Below are 27,062 nucleotides of genomic sequence, written 5' to 3' on the forward strand. Positions count from 1 at the left end.
AAGGCCTTTCCTATTGCCCTGTGGGAACTGCACGACATTTTGAAGATATACAAAATGCGTAACTTTGGGATCGATATCAATTACACCGTGTTCATCATGTCAACAAACCGCACATTTAAAAAAATAACATTATCAAATCGTGCAAGAAATGCACATCAAGTGTGTATTTTAAACGGGCACAAAAACGGACTACTATAATCTGGGGTCCTGCGGCGTCGAGGTCAGATGGGTTTGTTGTATCTTGTACAGCGTTGCCATGTCCGCTTATTTTAAGCGACTTGTTTTTCTGTAAAGTTGCTTGTAAATTATTGGTTGTTGCGTTTTTGTTGGGCTTGTTTGATTGCTTCTAAAGTGCAGTTGCTTATTTGGGCTTGTTTCTAAAGTCTAGTTGCTTATTTGGGCTTGTTTAGAAACAAGCCCAAATAAGCAACTACTTATTTGGGCTTGTTTCCTAATGTTGTTTAAACCAGTGGTTCTCAAACATTTTCATGTCAAGACCCCCAAATAATTTTTTATTTGTCTGCGGACCCCCATCTGAAAATATTTTATGCCAGTGACCCCCATACCAGATTTGTGTTGTTAAAATGATTTTAAAAAATATTCAAAATGTGTCTCTTTTTTTTCAAGATTCTTTTGAGAATAATAGCTGGGATCCTGGGAAAATTGTCAAAATGTGTCAGCTCACAACGGTTGTAGATCGACTTTTGGGCTTGTTTTCATAGAGCCCGGTTGCTTGTTTCTCTCTCAAAACCTGGCAACACTGCTCATATCCTTCACATCGCCCTCCAGCTGTAACACCACACATAACAACGCTCCTTTGCGTCAAACAGCGTTAAGTTGACGGTTTAACGTCAAGTAACTCGGTAAGTAAAGGAACTATTTAATTGGGATACATTACTAAATGTGACACCACGCAAAGGGTTGCACAATGTTTTTGTACAATATGGTATAGAAGCTTTAAAACGAGCATCTCTTGTGCTATTAGCCAGAGTAGCAGCCTCGGCCCATAGCCACAGCGTTATACCTTGGCTTATATTAGCTAACATGTCAACAACATAACGCTGACTGACAGTGGTGGAAAATACTGACATTTTTCTTACTTAAGTAAAAGTATCAATACTGCAAATGTAGAAATACCCTGTTACAAGTAAAAGTCTAGAATTCAAAATGTACTTCTTCGAGTAAAAGTGCAAAAGTATATTGGTATCAAAATGTACTTAAAGTACCAAAAGTAGAAAGTACTCGTTCTGCAGAATGTCCCATTTCACAATATTTGCCTCTGAGATGAAGTGGAGTAGAAGTAAAAGTACTGAAAATAGAAAATACTCCAGTAAAGTAAAACTCCCAGTACTGTACAGTGCTTGAGTATTACCTTACACCACTGAGCTTATTGTTATTATAGTAGTACGATAAGTTAAACAAACGAAATGTACCTGAAGGGAACGGTTCAAATCAAATCATCATAGTCGAATTATTGATTAATTGGTTGGTTTGGTCTAAACTGTTAGTTGATTAGTCGTTTTTTATAAATTATTCCTTGCTGAGTGAATGGATTACTTGGGGAAATGATGAGTACGTCTCTTATAAATACCATGAAGATACATCCTTTTTTCTACCAGTCAGACTTACCTAGTGAAATCAACATTGTTAAGTTCTCAACCTCACCAAAACAATTTATGTACAGTATTTTGTTGATTAAATCAAACGATGGAGGGTCGATTGTCTATTAGACAGAGACAAATTTCTATTATTGACTAAGAATTTCTTAGGGCAGGCAAGGATATCCCTACAAGTTGAATGCTTTGTAGTTAAACTGATTGCACTGTTGCACATAACAAATATTTAGCATTTCATTATATACATGCCTTCCACATTTTTTAATCACAGGAACAATGGCAGCTGTCCCACCATCATATGCTGACCTTGGGAAATCTGCCAAGGACATATTCAACAAAGGATATGGTACAAAAAACAAACAAACAAGATAATGCTGTCAGTTTTGATAAGAACATATATTGACCGTAATGTCAGATGATATCGCCTAATTGTTTCCTCACTGTGAATGTCCTTGCAGGTTTTGGGCTTGTGAAACTTGATGTCAAGACCAAATCTACAAGTGGTGTGGTGAGTTATTATACGCAATTATGCATGCAGTCATAGGGACACCTAGGCCTGTCACAATTATTAAATAATCGCCTAATCGCAATTATTTTTGCATAATCGTCATCATCGTTTCCATGTCGAGAAAGGTTCATACATTATATTTTTGGCTTGATTTGGTTTATTCTCGTTTTGTGTTTCTTTGAAAGTTTCCATAGGAAAAGTCTTTCTGCATAACATATCTTCACAATGCCCCTTTATGCAACACATCATACACCATAATGCTAGGATAGCATCGAATAGAATAAAATAGTACATTAATTATACACTTAACCAATGACACCATGTAAGCCTAACCCTCTTTAACTCTATTTTAGGAATTTAAAACCTCTGGCTCATCCAACACTGATACCAGCAAGGTCAATGGAACTCTGGAAACCAAGTACAAGTGGGCAGAATATGGGCTGTTATTCACAGAGAAGTGGACCACGGACAACACACTTGGAACAGAGCTCTGTGTTGAAGATCAGGTAAATTAATAACATGATGAGTTATGCCACTGTTTTCGTCAATAATCAACCACTTGAACCCTGGCCTTGCAGTTTGGGGAATGCCATAAGCCCAAAAAAAGAGGAAATATGCGATGCATCGCTTTGTGAGCTTGTAGATTGGCTATTTTCGATTTAAATGTACAAACGTTTTGTGTTTATATTGGTTAACCCAGTAAAACTGGAAAGCATCTGTGTCATTTTAGATTTTTGCGCTGGCTATTCAAAAATAGCAGATGTACAAGCTTGCAGCGAGCTTGTACATCTGGGTTAAATGGGTTAAGTGGTTAAACTAGTTGGGCGTAACGTTTACCCTCTTCCTTTTTTTAGATTACCAAGGGACTGAAACTTACATTTGAAACTACATTTTCACCAAACACAGGGTATGTTGTAGTCAATCTGTTAGCTTAAAGTAATCTTTGATATATCTGTGATGTGATCGATCTGAATCTTCGTAATTCTTATTTGTCGCTTTCATTTTATTCATCTCACAGCAAGAAGAGCGGCAAAGTTAAGACTGCCTATAAGCGTGAATACTTGAACGCGGGAGTCGATGTAGACTTCGATTTCGCCGGCCCTACGATCCACGGAGCGGCGGTGGCTGGCTATGAGGGCTGGTTAGCTGGATACCAGATGACCTTTGACACGGCCAAATCCAAAATGACCCAGAGCAACATTGCAGTCGGCTACAGGACTGGAGACTTCCAGCTGCTCACCAATGTGTAAGTGTAAATGCTTGACCCGAGCAGGATGAGGGCTTAGGGCTGGGCGATATGACTTCAAATCAATATCATGATTATTTCAAACTTATGATTAATGGACGATTATTTAAAAAGTAGTGGTAGCAGATTTCTCACACGTCGCTTGGCAACGCGCTGTGAGCTTGTAGTTTTTTCTAATTTCACTATTTTTACATGCCACGATTATATAATGAAGTATAATAACAGGTTTAAGTGGACAACCAGACTAGTCGATTATATATTAAAAAGAATATATATAAGAAAAAAGTATTATCAATTATTCAATTAACCAAAAAAAAACACCTAGAAAAGTATTTTATTGGTACTAAATGTCGGATTCAATTTACAGTATTTTCGGTTAATTGCCCAGCCCTAGTGTGAGTATAAATACTGGACCCAAGCTTTAATTTAATGTCAATCAGAGGAGCCTGTGTGTGAATCTGTTTGTGTGACCTACATCTCATATTATAAAATAATGGCCAGATTGCCATGACATTTGCTATGCACATTCATGCTCCCGCAAAGAAGTAACCTATTGATTTTGGTGACCCCTTAACTTTTATCTACTCAATACAATGTTGACTGTGAAAGTATCAGAGCTAAGGGCGTGTTCATCCTGCCCGCCTGTTATGAGTAAAAAGCACTGCCTAGAGCGCAACACGCATTTTGTTTCCATAACATTATTTGTGACGGTAGTCAGATGTGAGTGCACGACATCCGAGCTCCACCCTCGACAGCAGTAGCCGGGCCATTTAACAACCTCATCCTGGAGCTCCGTCTGGGTGAAGCTCTTTTACTTCAGGCTAAGCAAGGAGTAATTTGAAGACCTGTTGCGGAGGGTTGGGCCAGCAATCTCAAGGCAGCAGACACAATTTATCGTGATTGGTCAGTTGATAAATAGTGGCCCACGTCATTGTTATTGCTCATAGTTATTGTTTTTTAAGGACAGTGTGAACATTGAGATTATTATCCCGTAGCTGTCGTTCTGCAGTCTACTGACTGAGTGCATTCTTTTCTTTCTAGCAATAGAGTACCTTGATCTTGGTCCATATTGAACTGCGCTTATATTAAAGATAACATTATTGATATGGTTAATTCTATGTATTTAAATGTGTCTTTTTTTCTATGTTCCAGTAATGACGGTTCAGAGGTTGGTGGATCCATCTACCAGAAGGTGAATGACGATCTGGAGACGGCTGTGAACCTGGCTTGGACAGCAGGCAGCAACAGCACCCGCTTTGGCATCGCTGCCAAGTACCAGCTAGACTCCAGTGCCTCCATTTCGGTACGTGTACATTGTGTTAATTTAACTCTTAAGATTGTACAAAATGGACCCCTTTGGGTCTATTTGGTTCCATTTGTACAACTCTCAAGAGTGACACGTCTGTAAGGGTCCATTTGGTTCCATTTGTATACTTTTAACGCTGAGGATTTACCGTGTGTCATCCACTGTATTGCTGGGTCTTCTGCTAATGGTCAAATAATGATGTTGGATCATGTGATTGAATAATTAAAACCGCAAAATTTGCAATGATAAAATGTCAATTTCTTTCATTCATTGATTGTACTGATGCATTATTCCAGGCTAAAGTGAATAACGCCAGCTTGGTGGGAATTGGCTACACCCAGACTCTGCGGCCTGGTAAGATCCATTTCTTCTTCACGATGCAATTTCAACTAACTTGTGTGTGGAGAGTGGAGAATGCGGAGAATACTTTAGTCTAATTTATATGTACATTACTTACAGGTATGAAAGTAACACTATCTGCGCTAGTGGATGGGAAAAGCATCAACGCCGGTGGTCACAAACTAGGCCTGGGGCTGGAGTTGGAGGCATGAGAATTTGCACAGCCGTGACATAGTGTGGGGAATGTCCACATAATTTGGCATGTGTTTCCTACATGGCCAGGAAAGGATCTCTCAAAGAGATGACACCAAAACGACAATAAATTCAGCTCTAAAAGTGCTGTTAGACAGACACTTTGCTACTGCTCTTTCCTTCAGGTTGTACTTAATTGTTTCTTTCCAGATATACTGTAGCATTAGGTCAGGCAATACTCCTTTCACCATCTGCTGTAAAATATACACTACTTTGGGAGAGATGCCTGTATTGTTTAACTTTAGCAACTTCAGTTTGACACACCCACGTCTTGTTCCACGAAAATCTTTGTTTAATTCAAGTGTGATGTCATAGGAAGCTGTTATTTTGCACAGTAGCATATACCTGTATTTATACCCTTTTTCTTGTGTTTAATTTGCACACTTGTATTTTGTCAGCGATGCTTTGCCTGTCAAATGCTCCTACAAAATATGCTTATGAAAGTACACGCCAAACTATTTGGTGGATATATATTTATTTATTTTCTATCTTAGGGATGTTTAACCACACTGTGTGGTTACTTTCAGACCTCTGCTGTCATGAGTTACTGCTTTTGAGTTATGAAATATCCTGAAGTTGCAAGAAATGCCAAATGGATTTTCTTTCCCTCAGTAGAATATCTTGAGTGAATCCTCCACTTCCCCTTCCCATAGCTGTTTAAATTTAGTCTGGAATACTATTCAGGGGCCAGGACCTTGTATGCAAGTCTACCTTTGCAATAAAGACTTGAAATAAATCACCTTTAGCGTTGTCTTTGTGATGTTTGAGAAAAGGCTTATTGTGCAGTTTAATATATAATGAGTAGCATGGTGGAAGATATAAAATAAACATTTCACAAGTAACTTTGTTTCAAATTTGGCATTTGTTTTATTTTAGACAAACATGCGAGACTTGACAGGGACCAAATTCATTCAACCTTAAGATTCTCTATGAAATCATTGAGGGTGACAAAAGATCAACAAAATCAGTTGAGGACAAGGGGCACATAGTCTGTGCTCCAGGCACCCTAAGTAACTTATTTTTTAACTTAGACATTTTTCATTTATTATGAATATATCTAATACAACCAGTTTTTAAGTGCATATACATTTCATAAGCTTTGTAAACATTAACATTTCAGTTGATTGTGGTAATTCAAACCCTGCACAAAACCCCATTTTCAAATTTAACAGGTTCATAGTTTCAGACTTGTGCCTTTGGTAGATAATGATAACAAAGAGTTATTATGATGGATATTAATGCTACTTCCTAGTATTAAAGTTGGCTAAATCTTTGACCTGAGCTCCAGCATAAAGCTAAATGGTCCAATATGTTTATCGCATCTCATCTACAGTTTGAACGCTAGTGTAAGGCCATCTCCCACGGTGAGCATGCTGAGGTTGATTCGAACATCGCGGTGCAGCTTTTTGTTGAGCTTGTCTATGGCCAGTGTGTCCACGTCATCAGGTGCTGGATTCACTACCTTCCCACTCCACAGCACCTACAGGACACAACCAAGACAGGATAATCATAAAGTGGAAGTGATCATGTACGTAGACTGATGACAATCCTGGGGAGTTGTAAGTGTGAGTAAATTAAATATAACATCCTTTGGTAGTTGTTAAAGTACTTACATTATCAATGGCAATGATGCCTCCTTTCCTCAGCAGCTGCAGAGACTTTTCATAGTAGTTATCATAATTTGCTTTGTCAGCATCAATGAAGACAAAGTCAAACGTTCCGGCCTCCCCAGCTGCAATGAGCTCATCTAAAAACAATGGAAGGACGGTGAGAAATGAGTCATTCGTTGCAGAAAAAACAAGAAAAACATGCATACACGATCTTTGGTAACATTACCACCTATTACAAGCAGTTTATTGGGTTCTGGTAATTGTAACTCTTCAAGCCTGATGTTTCCCCAGGGCATCTATCTCTTATTATTTATGTAATGTGTACACTACTACTGTACACAGTACAATATGTGCTTCCTATTTTTTGACTGACTATTCACACTCAAATTTGCAGTATTTGGGAATATAATTCCCCTGATGTTTTGTCATGAGTGACAAAGATCACGCAGGTGTTCTGCATTAGGGTTGATCAAGCAGAATATACAGCTGTATTCACTTAGTTAGCTGTGTATTCCTTGAAGAAGGCCTCTGACCGAAGGTTTGCACAGATCTCAGTGTGAGGATGCTCTTTCCTCAGTTGACTCATATCTTTTGTCTCACTTAAGCCATGTAGAGGGTGAGCGGTGTCTTTTTCCTTAATTGAAAAGGAAGCTATAAGTGCAAAACATATAATTTAGGCCTACATAGAGCCTGATGCCAATATGGAGCTTCAAAATGGAGAGAAACATATGAGCAGTGCAAGGTATGCAATTGCATACAGTATAACAAACGAGAAAAGAAACACCAATGCCCTTTTCTGGTGAAAAAGTTAAAAAGACTTTATTCTGATGGCTATTTCATCATTGAAATTAGTTAAAACTGTGACAAGGATAACCCATGTGTAGCGGCCCCACGGCCTTCTTCTGAGTATGTACAGTATACAGTATCTAATGAAACATGATTTATGAACATGATTTATGAATAAAGATCCAGATACTATAGGTTATTGAGATGAGTGAAAATCTATTAATAGGGATTTTTTTTCTTTTAAGGGTACCCAGTTGTTCCAATAGACCAACTCAGCACAGCAGTCTAAGCGGGTTTCCTTGGCCGAGTTTATGAAGACCACTCTTGCATGAAGGTAGGGTTTTCAAACCTTTTCATGGCCTAGACCCTCAAATTTCTATGGACCTCCAAATGATTCATTCTGTCCTAGGAACCCTGATATGAAAAGTTTTTTTTTGTTTAAATTAAATCATCTAAAGGACAGGTCATCATTGTGAAGGAGGGTTCCCAACTATTGTTGAATTCTCACAAAAAGTGTGTTAATGTAACACATATACACACACACACACACACACACACACATACACATACACACAGCCCCACCTAGTGACTGGGGGTGGACCCAAAGACTACTGTATCAATTCCAGGCTTGTTTTGTATTTTATTGAATACCATGTCTGTAGCATATGTCTAGTATACGTCTTAGGATAAACTACTTGGATGATGACAAAGTGCATCTCAAACCAAAATATCTATACCAATCCATAGCTCACAAATGAGTTCAGAAAATCCTTCATACTGTACCTAGAGTTTGCAACGCTGGTTGTATGCGTAGGTCGATTTTATGGTCAACACCCGCCTGTAAACCAACAGAAGAGTAACAACATTAAAAGAGGCAGTTTTCCATAGAGAACATGGAAAACTGCTAAGATGATTGGCCACAGGAGTGAAAAGGTATTCTCTGTTAACATGAGATGGTATAAAATGATGTGTAGCATTCCATATCAGCCCATTCTTTGAAGATGCAATAGATAACATTCGGCCACTAGATGTCGCACTTGTAACAGCTCTATTGCAGACCAAATTAATAAATTATTTATTAATCATGATTTCACAATCATAATACTTTAGTTTATAGAACTTAACCAGGATATGAGCAATTAACTAGATGCCTATGTGTTTGTGAACAATCTGGCAGGTGAAGACAAGACCGTATTGATTCAAACTCACATCTGGCTTTAAATGTTAAGCTTTAACAGTTTCCAGAAGAACATTTTTAATTTGTATAACTTTGGTACCACCTCTCTATCTTTTTAAATAGTCAATGGGTTTACCACATAATGAAATAGCCAATCAAATAGAAACATTTGCGTTCTAGATTCAAGGCTTATCAAAGATAGAGCCAGGTGTGAGAGGCCAGCATTTACAATCCAGAACAGAAAAGGCTCGCACAACGGCAAAAAGTGTTGAGGCTCTTAAGATGCAAAAATAGATTTATATACAAACTGAAAAAAGTGACAGTGAAAAAGTTAAGGCCTTTGGTCCTCAGACCATCATCAAGACCCACTTTAAATCAGGTCTGTAAATAAAATGCAAATGTAGAGTGCAGACTAGTTTTAAATAGAGCCATGCCTATTACTGTACCTGTGGTGCATGAAACTCCACTGCACTGATCAGCACTTGGCACAATGGGAATAATACAGTATAAGTACACCCATTATTACTTAATGCACAGTCAGTATTAATTTATCCATGTGTATATCAGAGTGTGTACAAAGGTAAATAAGGGTCCGTTTGGTTACATTTTGTACATTCTTTGGGTTAAATTAACACTCAATATTATACTGTGTATGTTTTATTAAGAAGAGTACCTCTTTCCAGAATGGTTTGCCAATGTTGGTGTAGTCTTCATTGACATCACAGCCCACCAGAACTCCATCCTCTGGCAGAGCTAGTGCCACATTCAGAGCATTGTAACCTGTGTAAACGCCTGCAAACGACACAAGCCATAATGGTCACCAGATTAGGTCTAATGCAGGGGTCTTCAACGTTTTTCAGGCCAAGGACCGAGAGAGAGATGAAGCAGGGACCCCCTCTATATTGTATAAAATTGTGTTTCAGATTTTTTTTTTTTTTTTACTTGGTCTGCTCTTTTTCCCCTCTACACAAAACATAGCCGATCTACAAGCTCACAACGCCTCACAGTGCGAGACGTTGTGAGCTTAATGTAGATCGGCTATTTCCCTTGAACAAAACATTTTGAGATGGGATTCCATGGCCAAATGCATATCTAAAAATGATTTCTAAATCCTAACAGTATGTTGCTATATCAGTGGTGCTCCACCTTTTCCATGTCAAGGACCCCCAAAATGATATGTATTTGGCCACGGACCCCCATCTCAAAATATGTTGTTTCAGGGACCCCCCCAGAAGCACAGATCGGAGTTAAAAATTTTCGCTTTAAAACATATATTCAAAGATTTGCACAACTTTTCACAAAAACTTGCAGACCTACTGTACAAGCTCGTAGCGCGGCTATGAGCTTGCATGATATCTGCTATTTTTGAATAGCCAAAGAAATCTTAAAATGACACCGAAGCTTTCCTGGTCTTAATGGATTAAGCAAAAACAAGAAGGGATACAAGGAAAGGGGAGTGGGGAGTCAGAGATGTACTGGATGTGATGGTTCTCTTAATGGCATTACCAATCTCTATTGCTTTCTTGGCTTGTATTAGTTTAGCCAGATTAGCCATGAACTGTGACTGCTCGCAGGCAACCATAATGAAATTCCAGGAATCCTCCATTGTCCTCTGAAAGACACGAAGGAAGACAGATTGTATTAGTTTCACAATAAAAAAAAGACAATTAAAGTCGATTTACTGTATTTTTGTACCAGCACACATTTGAACAATATAGATCTAAATGTATTAAATGATGGGTACAAGATAACAGGACTTCCTTACCAGTTTGAGCTTTTTCAGGGCTGGATGTTCTCTCATTGAATGATTAAGGACATACTGCATGACTGGATTGTCTTTTGCCCCAACATGACTCTTGAATATGTCCATACCGGAATGTGTGGGTTTTCTTTTCCCTGGAAGAGGATACAAAATAGTTATAATGGATATGTAGTAACACGGTGGACATGGTGGCACCTGTTTTTGATTGATTGAATACTTTATTAGCAGTTTGCAACAACAAAAAAAAAGCACTGGAAAGCACAGTTCAATACAAGGTCTGCTAAGAGGATTTTAAATCCAAGAAAGCCCTATGGCTTGTTTCCATTGGGATCCTTTGTACTCAATTCATCGGAAACCACTGCACGATGTCCTTTTGATTATTTCACAAACACAAAAAAATACTTTTACCATTGCCTATTCTGTATATGAACTGAGTCATCTGTAGATGACTTTCAGCAGATTTTGTAATGTTGTAAATGGATAATCATTGCTTGATTGTATCAAGGTTTGGTACAGTCAGCTCTTTGACATATTGTTGAGGGAAAAACACTAGTCGTGTCAAAGTCTTTGACTCAAAGATATTGGTGGCTTAATAATACCAGTGAACATTTTATACTATATATATTGCCTGATTATTAAGTTGCAGTTCAATTTCAGTTGGATCTAAAGTGAATTGGGGCCGTTTATTTACTCACTTATTTATTCACAAAATAGGGGGAAATGACCCATGAAATACCAAATCCTTAGACCTTAGATTAAATGTTTCCTGTCATTAAATGTTTCGATGAATTGAGTACAAAGGACCCCAATGGAAACAAGCCATAGGCTTTCTTGGGTTTAAAATCCTTTTAGCAGACCTTGTATTGAACTGTACTTTCCTGTGCTTTTTTGTTGTTGCAAACTGATAATAAAGTATTCAATCAATCAAAGATAACTGACAAAAATATTGTAGCCTTACTCGAGATGTCATTGACATTTAATCCAGTAAATGCAAATTCTACACTATGTATCTGATTTCCATCACTCATCGTGCAGTGGGCCCATTACTACTTTGGATGAATCCTAGTTCATTTCCACATCAGTTACAAACAGTGGTGTAAAGTAACGAAGTACATTTACTCAAGTACTGTACTTAAGTAAAATTTTTATGTATTTTTTACTTTAGTGGAGTATTTCCAATTTTCAATACTTTTACTTCTACTCCACTACATCTCAGAGGCAATTCAGGCAAATATTGTACTTTTACTCCACTACAGTTATTTGAAAACTTTAGTTACTTTGAAGACTAAACATACATTAACCACTTAAGCTCTGTATATATTTTACAACTACAAGCTCATCTGCTATTTTCAAAAGATTTTTACACATTTTGAAAACTTGAAATGGGACGTTCTGCATAATGAGTACTTCTACTTTCGGCACATTAAGTATATTTTGATGCCAATACTTTTGTACTTTTAGTCAAGTAAATTTTGAATACCGGACTTTTACTTGTAACAAAGTATTTCTACATTGCAGTATTGATACTTTTATTTTTACTTAAGTAAAAAATGTGAGTACTTTTCCCACCACTGGTTACAAAGGTCTTGTCCTTCACCTTGGTTTCGGTTGAACATAGACCAAGAATGTTTAAAAGTTCAAATACTTGCCAAATTACTGGAGACGGTTAAATAGTCTTGACTAATTAATATACCTTACCAATGTAATAACCAGCGGCAAATATAACCCCTAGTGTGGCGGATCCAATCAATGCCTCTTTTGAAATATTAAGAGAAGACATTATGACAAGTTGACAACTACTCGTTTATTGACACAGCAAGGACTTGACATGTTACCCTTGTTACATTGTTGCAATGATTTCCTTGTTTTAGGCAAGGAAGCTTGTTTAGGAAAGGAAGGAAAGGCCACGCCAGAGTCAGACGCCGGGGATGCGCCATGACGCACCACCCAGTGCGACGAATCTGCCGACTGGAATTGCTGGATAGAGAAAATGACGCCGGTGACCCTTCCTTAAACAAGCTTCCTTGTTTGAGGAGCATGACGCTACCGTAATGTTGCGAGTATTTTCGAAGCTGTCTCGCTGGGTACAGGTCATTTCAAAGCAGACCGAATTGTATTGCGCTTATATTACAGACTCGCGGGTCCAAAAATGCCCTCAGCACAATCATGTGACTGCAGTTCTGCAACCATGAGACAACAAAAAATGAAGGGAAACAAGATAATTATTATACTGTAATATTGACTGCTAATGCAATAAATGTAAACACGTTCATATTTAAAGTTCAAAAGAACTAAGATCAAACAACTTGGGAAACAAATAGGGAAAAGCTTATTTCTAACTATGCCTAGAATATTATTGTTAGACAAAACTAGGACAATTAATACATTGTATATTTTTCTAATATATACAATGTGCACTATTACTACCTACATTTTATTATAATGTAGGTAGTTAAAAGAATATCTACTTACTTCGCGTAATGTAATAAATTCAGATTGCCTGCAAGGTTGTTGCTTCTGCCTCGCTTGCGTCCTTCTGGCAAAAAATGGCTATTGGATGTGGGAGGTTTTGAGAGCGTGATCAATCAAGCGGACAGTGATGTAAAGTAACTACTCAACTACTGTAGGCCTACTTTTTTATTTACTTTACTGGAGTATTTCCAATTTTCTGTACTTTTCCACTACATCTCAGAGGGAAATATTGTACTTTTTACTCCACTGCAATTATTTGAAAACTTTAGTTACTTTGTAGATTTTGATTATTATTACAAAATATAGGCTACATTAACCGTACACTTCAGCCCTATACATTTTGGCCATCTAAAATAGACGATACAAGCTCACAATGCGTTGCAATGGATGCATTGTGAGCTTGTAGATCTGCTATTTTCAAAATATTTTTATACATTTGAACACTTGAAATGGGACATTCTGTGGGCTATAACACTATACTTTTACTCAAGTACATTTAGAATTCCGGACTTTCACTTAACAGAGTATTTCTACATTGCAGTATTGATACTTTTGATTGATATGTCGTCTATATATAGGCTACGATCTGGAGCTTTCATGTAGGCTAAATCAAATGTTCATCCTCATACCAGGAATTTGTTGGTGCATGTGTAATCCATCCAACTGCTCAGACAGAAATTAGGCCTATTGTGCAGATCTGTGAGTGACTCATGAGCACATTGATTATTACATATTACAATTTGATCATAATTGAATTATCAACCTTGCAATCCAAACCAAGATTTTCACAATAATCCATATTTTAAGTGTCATGTAATAGGCTAATACAAAAAGTTTTGCTCTTTAATTGAAGGACAGAATTAATGGATACAGGAAGAGTGGGAAGTCTGGGAACCTAAACATTGGACACTTCAATATAAAACTGTCTGTTTTTCCCCCTTAAAAATGTAAACAAATAAAGCATAAATATATGCTTTGGGAATGGATGGAAATAATGTAAAGTAGGCCTGCATGATTCCTGTTTATGCCCATATTGACGGCTAGCCACAGGGTTTGCAGCAATTGTAGAAATATTAGGCCTTAAATGTGGAGAAAGAAAGAAAGACAGATATGTCCCCCCCCCCCCCCCATTGTAGAAATATTAGGCCTTAAATGTAATTTTAAAAAGATGTATTTATCCCTCACAAAAGATGGTGCCCACATTCTCAGGTGCCCTTTCATCCGGTTCCGAATGAATTATAGAGCAGATAGACAATATTATGTTCTGTACCTTCAGATTGCCAATTTGAAATTGAGACCATCTATCTACATCTACACTACAGCATGATGCCACATGTAGAAAAGATGTGAACAGCTGTAATACTGCTTTTCATACAGAGAGGGGCAGTGTTGTTGTGGCAATGAAACTGAAAAGTGACTTGTCTGATGCCAGATAGAGCCACACTATCTTCTCTTTGTTTACAATTGTTACCATGCTTGGTGCTGCCTTCAAATTGGCAACTTGTGTTGATTTGAAAGACATTGAGTGGTTGAGTTATATCAAGTGCTAGTCTCAAGCAAAATTCACTGTATCAATTTGCATAAAACGTGACATGTTTAAGATGTTAGTAAATAATGTAATGCAGCCTTTTGTGCACCAACTGAAGAACAGACCCATTGTATGGTGACACTGATCTGTAGCTAAAGTGAAAGAGCAGCCAGTACCTCAAGCCAAACATGTGATAGGGGTTGATTATACACATACCGGGTGTGTGTGTGTGTGTGTGTGTGTGTGTGTGTGTGTGTGTGTGTGTGGGGGGGGGGGGGGGTACGTATGCTTCTGGTCATGTGAGCATACACCCAACGATAGTCAAGATATGGTGTGTGTCTGTGTGTTCACATGCCACACTACACTCGCAACACAGTCAAATCTTCACATTGACCCTTAGGGGTCATCTTTTTTTAACACTGTAAATAATGTACACTGCTGATTTTACCGTGCATTTTCCCCAGACATACACCATGTCTGCTGTTAATCCACTCATACGGGACTGTCGATCACTTTCATCCTGAGACACATGAGTGGGAGGTCAAGAGTAGCTCACATTATGAACCATGAATTCAGAGACAAGTGGTGTGTGTAGATAATTGACTTCAGGGAGGTCAGCGACGTGGCATGCAAGAGGGCAAAAGCAGATGTTGAATATAAAGCTTGCGTTTAATGTGTTACCTCATTCTGTGGTTTCTCTGTGTAATGAGTATTTGTCAGTTGCCGTCATTAGGTCTGTTAATGCACAACATAAGAACCTCAAAGCAAGGTTGCTATGAATGCTTGCTTGGCATTTCTTAAAGGGGATAATATATATATATATATATATATATATATATATATATATATATATATATATATATATATATATATATATATATAATTTTAAGTAAGTGTTAAATAGCTCTATATTCTATAGTAATAGAATAGTAATCATTGCTATAGGAAGTGATTAAACAACAAAAACAAAAAAAGAGCAGACAAAATTGGAAATTAAACACTATCAAATTGAAGTTGATAAATAATCTTTGTGGGGTTCTCTCTCCTGATTGGATAAAATTACTGTACCAACCTGAAATTATATTTTCAGTTTACTAAAGAGCTGGGGAGATGGGGAGACCCCAGTTACTGAACACAATTTCAGCAATGATTAATATCAGAATATAGACAGAGCTTTAAACTTTTAACAAATATATATATATATTATTTTTTTACAAAAACATACCACTTATACTCCCTTAAGATTATGTTGTGCTGTGCAAGGGCTCCCAAACTTTTCCAGTTAAAAATTACAAAAATACATTATGAATTAACCGGCTCACGAATCAAGATGTGACTTGTAGATCACAATTGCAATGCAATTCATTATTAGATCAACTATTTTCACTATTTTTGAAAATTTTAGAATTGTTTATTTTATCAAGATCTCTTGAAAATGTTTTGATTTTTATTTATTTTTTATATATACTATATATTCTTTGTAGGAAAGGTTTAAAACTGCATGTGACCCCATGTTTTGGAAACACTGTTCTGTATAGTCGTCCTAATCTGATCGTAATGTGACCTTTTAACCTTTTAACTTGGGCCTTTTAAGTTTGTTTTTAACAACCAAGTCATACAAATGAATATGAAATGTTAGATTGAATGCCTCTCAATGACAGGTCAACCATTATGACCATCTCTGCCCCAGTGCCACGTTACAGTAGCACTACATACTACAGGTCCCTGTTGAACAGTGACAGCACACATAGGGTGGCTTTCACCCCTATAGAGACCCACCTTGGCAAGTCTTGGAGCAGTGCTGTTGTCTGCATTACCGCTATTCATCCCCGCTCAATCTGATGAATAGCTTGCTGGCTGTATACACGCGCTGTGGGCTCCGGTTCCCAGGGCAGCGCTGGCTGCTTGCCTGCAGCTGCCGGTTACCGACAGACTCTGGACAGCAGGGGAGGATAGAGTATTTCTCCAGGGGACTGGGAAACTCACAACTGGGCCAGTGAGGTGTGGAGCTCGCCTTGGGGGCACCCCCCTTGTGTGAGTAAACACCATAACTAACAAAAAGAGAGAGGGAAAAAAAGGTGGTGTTGGGGGGGTGCACAGAGTCCTGCAGAGATACACACACCTTGTGTTGGGAATTGTCTGATATGTCGGTGCAGTGTTGCAGGCTCTACTGCCTGGCAGTGTTTTGATGATTACATTTTATGGGCCTATCCGAGGCATTTCTACATGATAAGAACAGTGTTTTATGGTATGCCGGTGTGATTAATGTATTCTGGAATGAGCAGACCCGTACTGTTTGCGTGATAGAGCCAATATTCTGTTTCACACCTCTGATTACACTACCTGTGATGTTTTATTATCTGTCACATGGTATGTTTTTTATAGTTCATTTAGGATTTAACAATGGCAAAGTGTTTGGCAGAATGAAAACCCATGCACTCATGGGGTTTGAGCATTTGGCGGCCATTTGTTCCCCCCAACAACACAATACTGTGTACAGTGGAGCACGAAATGCTCTAGAAAAAATGTTTAGATTTTAATGGCGTCCTTCAGACAGCTCTGCTTTCCCAGACTGTGAGACGTTGACTTGTCGTGTAACTCTGCTCCTCTCAACTCTTGAATTTGACTTTGGCAGCAGCCTTTCTCCTTGATTGACAGATGAGCGAGCGATACGACTCCATCAAAAAGTGCAGCCTGACAGTTTGATTTGACAGTCCTCTTCAAACTAAATATACTCCTTGTTCCCGGCACTATATCAACTTGACAAGAAGAGAGCGTGGGGGGTGGGGGTCGGGGTGGGGTTGTGTGGGGGGGAATTGATGTAGATAGCTCTGTACTCTAATACACATTTCAGTGCAGGGGGAAAAAAAGAAGAAATTGGCCCATATACCAAGGTAGCCATTGTACAAGTCCTACCATTATGTGTCTATCCTGCATCCATCTTTCACGCTGTAACATTAAACATGTGCCTGTCAAAAAACCTGGTTGCCAGATCATTTCTCGTGCCCTCTGATAGTTGAAAAGAGCACAAGATCGAAGGTTTCTAAGCACTTCCTCAACTGGTGGAGCAGCAGTGCCGCAGGTGCCTTCTGTAAGAAGCTATACCAACACTGTAGTGGTGACTCCATGTGTAAGCTTATGGCAGATAGGCTATACAGTATATATAATGCATATGTCTTGGTGTTAATCTTTTAATAATATATTACTAGAACCTTAACGTTGCCTCTAAATATTGTTTAAAACCAATGACCTATAGGTAAACCTGACATTGTAACAGCCATTAGACATGCTCCTTTGTCAATTATTGATGTATCTGAAATGTGTTTTGCCATTAGCAGGAGGCTTTAGATGCAGTTGTGATCTGGGCACTAAATATTCTCTTACTTCTGCTGTCATCACTTGCGAGGTTAAATCATCATCATTGTGATATGCCTGCATTCTATTTTTCCATTTAGCTAATAAAATGCATAAGCCTAAATGATTCATGGCAACCATTTACATAATTCATAATTAAATCACAAGCCGATGGGTTGGAATTTATTAATTGTGAAAATGCATGTGCCGCCATCATAATATACTAATTAATATCTTTCGTTATCATTGGCACATTGCTCACTCAGCTGGAGTCTGGTTATGGGGTAGGAATAATGCAATGCAACAACAAATTATCTGTGCATTTAAGTGGGAAAGTCTCATAGTGATGGCCACAATATGCATTTGCCTTAAGAACTTAATGGGTAATCTGTTTTATTGGACTTGTCACATGCTCTAGCTAATCATTTTGAACACTGTAAAGATTAGGGCTAATGCATTTCCATTCTCCAGCTCCAGTGTAGGGCTTGGGGGGCTTTTCTAATGGCGGAATAGCCTTTTCCCACAGTCCAGCAAAGCATATGCCACACACTGTACAGAATCCCCTCTGTACATTTTGCACAAGAAAACAGATTAAATACAAAATTATTTACTAGCATAGAACATTTATTCTCAGATTGATCACCTATTCATTGGTATTACTGCTTGCAAAACAGGAGGGTGAAACCCTGGATTTAAAACCAGCTCTATAGACTCAGGATCTTCTTCCCTTTGTTCCTCTGTGTTACGAGCTTGCTGTGTCTTTAGTTTACACAATTAATTCTGACCCAAGGAGCCTCTTACTTTCTCCACCATCTGACAAACAAAGGGGTCCTCTCCACTAATGGTCCCCTAGGGTTCGCCACTATCTATTGATCTGCTGTCACCCAATTTCTCGGTGACTTATGCTCTGCTTAATTCCCATTACTGTGCACATTGAAGGCTTATCAGTGGGAACAATAGGCCTCTTGTCACTGAGGGCAAAAAATATGAGCAGACCCGTGTCAGTGTGTGAGCAGCACAAAAACTCATGACTTCAACTCTCCTATAGTCCTCTCAGTGACCTCTGGGCTCATGCAGGTATACTGCACGCTAGCCCATAGGAATACTAAACTCTAACCGGACCGCTTGCAGATGAATCAGAAAATTGGATCTTGCTCATTTCATAAAGAGGATCCCAAAAATGGAGGGCCAGCTTCTTTGGCCATAAAACTGTCACTATGATATGTCTCTAGCAATGATCATACCATACCCTCTCCCCTCCAACTGCCGACCCCCACCTCCCAGCCTTTCCAGTGGCTAGCTGCTATCTTGTCCTTTCAATTATATGTTTCTCTGCTCTTTTAGACAATGAGTAATAAAGCTATAAATCGTGTATCCTGCTGAAGGTATGGACATTCTGTCTCTGAACTGCTGTTGAAACTGCCATAAACCACCCACAAAGTCAAAGATAAGGATTTACAGTTATTTAACATCCTCCCTGTCCCCTAAATCACAGTGATAAGAGAATTAAGTGATGACTATAGGTTCTTTGTCCTCTAGCCATTGATTTTTTTCCTTCTTTTTTTAACAGAGAGGGCCAGAGACATGTTTTTATTGAGCATCCTATTTTCTTTGAGCTTGTCGTAGAAAATGAGTTTGTTTGATTCAGCTACAGGATATACATTCTGAATAAATTATCAGATAATTGACGTGTAAGCATTTGGACCAGTTTTCGTCAATGTCTTACTGATAGAAGAATACCAGAGCCACGGAGCAATAAAGACAGTCAAGCCTTCTCGACAAACATCACTCTAGCTTTACTATCACAGTAAAGCTAACAGTCTGCTTTTAATCACCAGAACAGAAATATGTGTCAGTTATTTTGAGAATCCATACAATTACATGTTGCTCGTGTCAAGTAGATTTTAGACAGAGCTCAATTAACATGCCATTCTTTGATGCAAGTGCAAAAATGGCGCATCAGGCTTAATACGGTTGCAGTAATGGATTCATTGAATCAAAATAGGAATATAACCCTATTTGACATTTATCTGGGACTGTGTTCATATCAGATACAGAAAAGAATCTGCTTGTTCAAGTGCCCATCATTTTGTTAATGCAAGAGATGCCTATCAGCATATCATGTCCCAGTTTAACCTCTGTCATTCTGTTGTTGCTATTTTTGGCATGTCATTATAGGCAAAAATGTTCAGCATTTTTCAAAATGTTTTAAAAATAGCAAGAGCCATATTAAGAGCCTTATGCTCTGTAATGCTCCAACCATATGCTCCCAACTCATCGCAATGCGATGCCTTGCGAATCTGCTATTTTCACTATTTGTTGTATGGCAAAGTATATAGGGCTTGTGTACAGGCAAGTGGTTAAGTAGGCTGGCATCTAAACTAAACAGATGATACGTCCCAATATGAAGGACTGCCTAAAGTCTTTGCATTAATTATGCTATGCTTTTTTCCCTTTTTCTTTTTTTCACCAAATTGTTTCCAGTTTATGACCTTTCATTGATTTTAAATGTCACCAGACCTGTCAGTAGGCAGAGATCTCTGATCAACTGGCTAAAAGCAAGACTAGTGGTTATATAAGCAGAGATGTGTTTAGTTTAGCGTATAAGTTAGTCACTCATTTCAACATGAAAACACTTGTGTCGATTCCTCTGAGAGACAGTGAGGCTGCCGTGGCTCACATTTAACGATTCGGTTGCAGTTTAGCTTCAAGTTCACCACCCTGCAGCTATGATAAATGTCAAGAGTAACAATGTCCTGCTAACTACACATGCCACTGCCAGCCAATCATCTCGTTTATTGACCGGGAAAGCATAAGGCTCTGTAATATGACTCTAAATGTTACATTACTGTATATCTATCTGGATGAGGATAAAGGGCATTTATTCAGTCTGCTCAATGTTGTTCATTTGGCCCAGAGCGCCAATGTCACCTTCTATTGCACATCACCCAGTTAGCTTGAGGGGCACTTCTAATATGTGTCAATACCTCCGTCACATCATCTTGGCAGAGCAGACTGGGTAACATTCACCAAGGCAATATTGAATTCATCCACCGTTTATTTTCTCTGACACAGAAACTTTGTGATTACTTTGTTAACACTCAGACATCCTACACTCCAGTGCAGGATATTGTTCCTATATTACAGGATTTGTGCAGATTTGTGCCGACTCGTGTCGGGGATGACATCGTTACTCTGTGGGTTTTTGTTCCTATAATAAATAACAGTGCAATTTCACTGAGCATGGCCTCGGTTTACAGTGATGACAGTCGTTATGGATTTGAAATCCACGTGTAAAAATAGCTTTCCTTGAATCCAAGCATCTCACCGTGTCTTAAATGATATATGAATAAGGTGGTGACACGCGGGGCGTAACTTGCCGATGAGAGTCTTAAGAATAAATAAATTGCAAGTACAATTCAGCATGGTTTGGATAGATAGAGTTTCTTGTGAGTCCGTAAACGTCACTTTACTGACTCAGCTTCCCATGAAACTCAATAAATGAGAGGCTGCTAGTTTAGACATGACTGTGTGTGAGGTATTTGGGCATGTCCAAGGGCTTAAACTGGAGTCCACTTTGTCACGCTACAACCATATATCAATCCCAGTAAGACGCAAAGGGGCACTTTCCTTTCTATGTATAGCTCAACTGGGTTTTATTTCGGGGGATTCATTTCATCCTACAGTCAGACCCCACAGAATAAGTGACAGTCCAGCGCAAGAGGGGGTTAAGCAGGTGGCAAGGTGTTAACAGCACTGACAATTTATATCCGTTATTCACTCTTTAATCTGTGCTCTTCATTCAAATATAAACATTTCAAATGGAAGGCAAAAGCTTTTGAGAAAGAACATACAAGACATTTTGGCTTTGCTCATTTTACCTACAAACCTTATTTGCATTACCATTAATTACTAAGTGGTTGAAGGTCATCTCAATCAGTTATACCGTTTGATAGTAACGTTTTAGTTATTATATTTGTTCCCATTAAAGCTATGGCATATTTGGGTTCACTGACCACACTTAGTTGCAACATTTGAGATATTTTATCAACACAATTAGGTTTAATATATGATCAAACTTTATTGATCCCTTGCTTTGGGGGATTTATTACTTACAATGCATTATAATCTGCTTCATATAATCTGCACTTACATACATACAGTATATTTGTAATGCTTTGTATCAATAATCATAGCAAGTGGCGTACACATTTCCTGTTCTGGTTCTATTTCCCATCGCTTGGTTTGATTGGCTCAGCAGCAGACTTGAACCAGAAAGGCATATGAGGGTGTCATACAGAAGTGGTTCTCAATCTGTGGGTCGGGACCCCCAGGGGGGTACCCACATGATTTTGGGGGGTCCCCAGAGGATTAGCTTAATGTGCAACATTATTTTCTCGCTCAACAGTAAACAAACCAACATACAGCATAAGTGTATACAGGGTATCTGCACATTTCTAAAGTTACAATTTAATGACTTTTACTACCAAATTGGCCAAATTGTCATATATTAATAGCTGATATTCAATATGTATGAGTGCTAATAACTGTGTTATAAGCAGATTATAATGCATAATGTGTTCATAATGCATTCTAAACATGGGCTTCATAGAAAGTGTTATCAAACGGGTAAACCCGCAATAACTTATTTTAAAAAAGCACATCAATTAAAAAACATCTAACAGACACAGTTTCCAGAAGGTATGCACACACAGCCATGCAGATTGTAAGGGTCCTTTCCTTGTTTTGCAAACCTGATTGAACTCCACTCCACTGTTATAATGGCAGTCACAACTCAACAGCCCCTGTGTTCTGGTCTATGTGAAGGCCATGGCCTCCATCGAAGCTCGCTCTCATTAGCACACCACCAGAACAAAGGACACACCCAAATGCCACGTAAACACACTCCAACAGGAATTGTGTTCAAATGCCAAATAGATGAGATTCGGAAACTCTCTGGGGCATCTTCTAAACTTTGCCTCCGTCATTAATCATGAATATTGCCATCCAGGTCCATGCAAGTCTTGGATAAACCGCTCCTTTAATAATTTCTCCGGGAGGCATAAAAGTTTATTTATGGCCACTATGGGCAGGTATAAAAGAGGACTGGCAAACATGAAAATCAAGTCCTCTCTTGGGTGCTATCTAGCTATGCTCTGCTGTACTAAATCACAGATGGGGAGAACAACAGTCCGGTCTGAATAGTGACAAAGCAACGCCTGAGGCATGCCTTTTACATTCTCTGTAAGAGCCATTTACTGGAGTCGGTGTTTTGTCTGCATCTGAGCATAGCCGTTTTCAGCTCAATAATGAACCCCATCCATCTTATTTTGAATGTCAATGACACGATTCGGATTTAATGCAATATACAGTTCAGTGTATATTACCTAATGCTAAGATTTAAGTCTCTGAAAGATCCCGTTTCCGCTCTTAGCTGATGTGGGATTGATTTCCTTTACGAATATATGAATCACAGCGGTCATTACTAAGTCGGACTCTTTCATTAAAATGAGCTATATCTCTGCTCCGGCGGGGCCTCTGGGAGCCCTCCACCAAGAATATACATCCTTCGGCGAAAAAAAGAGAAGCACACTGAAAACAGCAACACGCCCGGCTAAAGTATTACTTAATTTATCCCACTAATGTAGAACATTGATCCTCTGTAGAGAAAATAGGCGACAACACATTCTCAGAGCCTACATTGTTAAGCTTTTAATAATTCAGATGTAGTTGGTGGGATAATAAATATACTGATGAAAGTTAAGTGGATCAGGGTGATGAATGGAATAGCAAAACCTGGCACTTAGCTAGATGAGTAATATCAACAGTGCGGGAAATTCATTAATACAATTGTAAAGACACACCCTAACATAAAATGCCTGTATACCTTTATGTTCAGCAAGGAGTTCTTCCAAAAAGCATTTTTAATTGGAAGGCTGATAATAGATTCCTCGATGGAAGGGTTGCACTCACAAGAATATTTCTTTCTCAACCACTCTCAGACAGTATTGACTTTTCAAATACAAAGACATTAATGTAGATAACGGCCATTTTGAAAGTTCATTAGTCATTGGTAATCTCAGGACACGGGTTATATATTAAGACTGGTGTTCACGGCTAGTCATTAAAAGAGAAATAAAAGAGAAAATAAATCCAACCGTGAAGCTAGAATGTCTGTGATTAATCTTGTTGGCCATACCAGCGGCTTGCCAGCTTAATAGTTTTATTTAGTCATTTATGCCGACTCCCTGATAAACCATTTATTCTCAATAATGTCTTCCTTCATTTTCAAACTGCTGAGTTCACAGCATACCACTGCAAATAATGTTGTTGTTGTTTATTTATCTACCCACCAAGCAAACACATATATTATAAGAGAGAGAAGAGGAGCAAAGTGTTTAATACAACTTTTAGATTTGTATTTCCTGTTATTTCTAATTTTGACTAAAGTGCAAACGAGAATCAGAATAACAAAATAATGCAGGTTAAAGCTACAATCCATAAGTTTTACGTCGGTTGTCTCCCTCTCCTGATAGAGAGAGGTACCGTAATTGCAACGATGCCCAAAACAATGAAGTTGGCGACGCATCTATAGCATCCAATGCAATCCCTCTGAAACAGCTCACAGTAGTGGTGCATAACATCATGCGTCGTGAGACAGCGGGGTGATAAACAATGATTAAGATGTTCCATTGTGCTACATGGGAGAAGATCACATGAATCAGGAACACTGTCTTGCCTCCAGAAGTGGGTCTGACAGCTGAGCGTCTGCACCTCTGGGAGTTGACATGGGTCCTGAGAACTAAGCTGAAATGCCAGGATTTATGGGGGGGGGTAGCACTGATAGTAGCACTGATACAGTGGCGTACCCACTGTAAAGCAGGACAGGCTGCCCAACTAAGATCCCGTAGAAAACCCAAATAACCCGAAAAGATTTGCGTGCTTAATGTCCTCAAAGTCACGCATCCAACAAGCTTTGAACTGAGCAGATTGGAGATAATGATCCAGAGATAATGGCCAAAACATCTTGAAAACGGCCACTTTCACGATTTGAAGGGGGGGGGGGGGGGGTTGGGGGGGGCAAAACAAAATCTCGCCTCCCCTAAATGTAATTCCAATCCTGGGGACGCTACTGCTGTCAAAATGCATCGGTTTTACGGGGGTGGGGGTTCTCTGGCAGATTTAGCAGATCTACAAGTTCACAACACATCACAACACAACACGACGCATTGTGAGCTTGAAGGTCGGCTAGTTTCGGGAAAGAGATTTGGTGCGGAGGGAACCAATGGGGGGACTAAGTACAGAGCCCTGGGGGACTCCAGTCAACTATATAGGGTTTAAGTGGTTAATGCATTTCTGTCAGCAACCTCCTTGTACCTGACCTGACGAGAGATTGACCGGTGTGAATCACTGGTGACAAATGATGTCTACACTCAGAGCTCAACTCCCTGATTAATTATGTGATACCGGGGATCCGGTTTTTCACTGGAATACACACAAAGGGAAATACTTCAACCGACAGAAAGCATAGTTCCTTAAAATGTCTTTTACTGATGCACAACTATTTAGCTTTTCAATGCTTTTAAGGTTTTGTGGCCTGATAATGGGGTGACATGGAGCAGGGTTGCGCGCACATCCAGTGTATATATACACTAAGCACATGAAATTAACGTAATTCGCAGATGTTAGGTCTCTCAAAGTTGAATGTGAATGGTCTGTTTCCGTCTCACATTAGCAGTAATGTGGCTGTATATTTAGTAATGAGGGTTTAGAGTGTTCTCACCAGCCTCTCAGGGGACTCTTCCAGAAGGTCATGACTGAAACCCAGAACCCTATTGCATATCGCACCGAGCACAAGTCATAGCACCTGACGACATGGTTCTGCAGGGAGTTTCGTTCTGTCACAATAAATCAGCAACAGACGGGATGCAGTATAATCATGGCGGGATCCCGTTTCACTCGCCCTCAAACGAGTGGTTCAGCAAAATCTATACACAGCACGGCGGGAGTGCACCAGGACTGCACCCCACAACTGTGCATACATTGCCATGCCCACAGTGTTTGATGGTTGACTTGAGTGGAATAAGCCATTGGGAGGTGATGCACAAAGACCCATTGATGGTTTATTTTGCATGTCCTACATTGTACACAAAGATGTAGACCTACTGTACATTCAGAGCCAGTAGCACTCCAAACTCTCAAACGCCTCTTGTTTTGGACTAAATGCGATGTGTTCAAGGGGAATTCTGCTGATCGAGTGCCTGTTTTTGTTTCTCAGTGTGTAGTTTCCTATAGACAAATGACTGAAGTAATTTGACAGTTTGAAAAGGAATTAATCACAGGTTATGAGTAGTATGCCAAAATTCTTCAAAGAGAATTAAATTGAGATGTATGAAATCTCAGGAGGGTAGGGGACCCATTCAGAGGTAGGCTACTTCCCTTCGCAAATAATAATCACCAATTCTTACCAATTACCCAAATATCATCTTGCCCTTTCCTTTCAAACACTGTTTAATCTCTGTCTGGAGTATTTGCTTTCACATCATGTTACAAACACAGTTTTGGCAGGTCATTGTCTTTTGATGGGCCATGAAAGGCTTGGTTTGATGGATGATAACTTGGGGCATCTTTCTTTGTTGTGGGAAGTGATGAGTGAGTGCGTGTGAGACGTGAGGGGAAGACACGGCGTGAATGGAAGATGTCATACATGTCTTGCGCTGACACCAAGGCCCCTAGCCTGGGCTTTGATCTCTATCAGTGAAGCAAAACAAAGCAAAGCAAAGCAAACACAAAGTAGCAGATTGAGTCTGATAGGCATGTATGCCTTTTGCACCAGAAGATTTCACAAACCACGCCCCTATTGTTTTCATTGGCTACAATGTCTTCCCTTTGGCTGGATGGAATCTGCTTGAAGCCAGACCATTTACATTAGGTAGGTACAGTACATTAGGTACATTAGGTTGCAAGCTATCTAGCCCACTAACATTTGCCAACTCAGACGGCACGCTCAGCGCAAAGCCGTCGGCTCCTTGGCGTGGGCACTCGCTCACCTATCGGCTTGCTCAGTGCAAATACAAGCATCAGAAAGTTGCTCCCCAAATCCCAT

The 27,062-nt window shown here is 39.1% G+C and overlaps 2 protein-coding genes across 3 annotated transcripts; one reads left to right on the plus strand and one right to left on the minus strand.

Moving 5' to 3' along the window:
• Nucleotides 1–748: 748 nt before the first annotated feature.
• Nucleotides 749–6,536, plus strand: LOC308104570 (non-selective voltage-gated ion channel VDAC2-like). Its single transcript, XM_080455015.1, has 9 exons — nt 749–863; nt 1,888–1,962; nt 2,075–2,124; nt 2,478–2,630; nt 2,979–3,031; nt 3,143–3,370; nt 4,523–4,673; nt 4,973–5,030; nt 5,136–6,536. Exons 2-9 carry the CDS (start codon nt 1,893–1,895, stop codon nt 5,225–5,227), a joined length of 855 nt encoding a protein of 284 aa, XP_080311141.1. The 5' UTR covers nt 749–863; nt 1,888–1,892; the 3' UTR covers nt 5,228–6,536.
• A 52-nt stretch (nt 6,537–6,588) lies between these two features.
• Nucleotides 6,589–13,197, minus strand: LOC308104571 (catechol O-methyltransferase domain-containing protein 1-like). Of its 2 annotated transcripts, none has more exons than XM_080455017.1 (7): nt 13,075–13,197; nt 10,606–10,736; nt 10,347–10,452; nt 9,514–9,632; nt 8,447–8,501; nt 6,881–7,014; nt 6,589–6,747 (listed from the first exon to the last, which is right to left on the minus strand). In XM_080455017.1, the coding sequence occupies exons 2-7, from the start codon at nt 10,708–10,710 to the stop codon at nt 6,595–6,597; spliced, it is 672 nt and encodes a 223-aa protein (XP_080311143.1). In that variant the 5' UTR covers nt 10,711–10,736; nt 13,075–13,197; the 3' UTR covers nt 6,589–6,594. The 2 variants fall into 2 exon arrangements, with proteins under 2 accessions (XP_080311143.1, XP_080311142.1); XM_080455016.1 differs by lacking the exon at nt 13,075–13,197 and adding an exon at nt 12,301–12,452.
• Nucleotides 13,198–27,062: the final 13,865 nt, after the last annotated feature.

Source organism: Gymnoscopelus braueri, assembly GCF_963280865.1.
Source record: "Gymnoscopelus braueri genome assembly, chromosome: 17".
Taxonomy (NCBI): Eukaryota; Metazoa; Chordata; class Actinopteri; order Myctophiformes; family Myctophidae; genus Gymnoscopelus; species Gymnoscopelus braueri.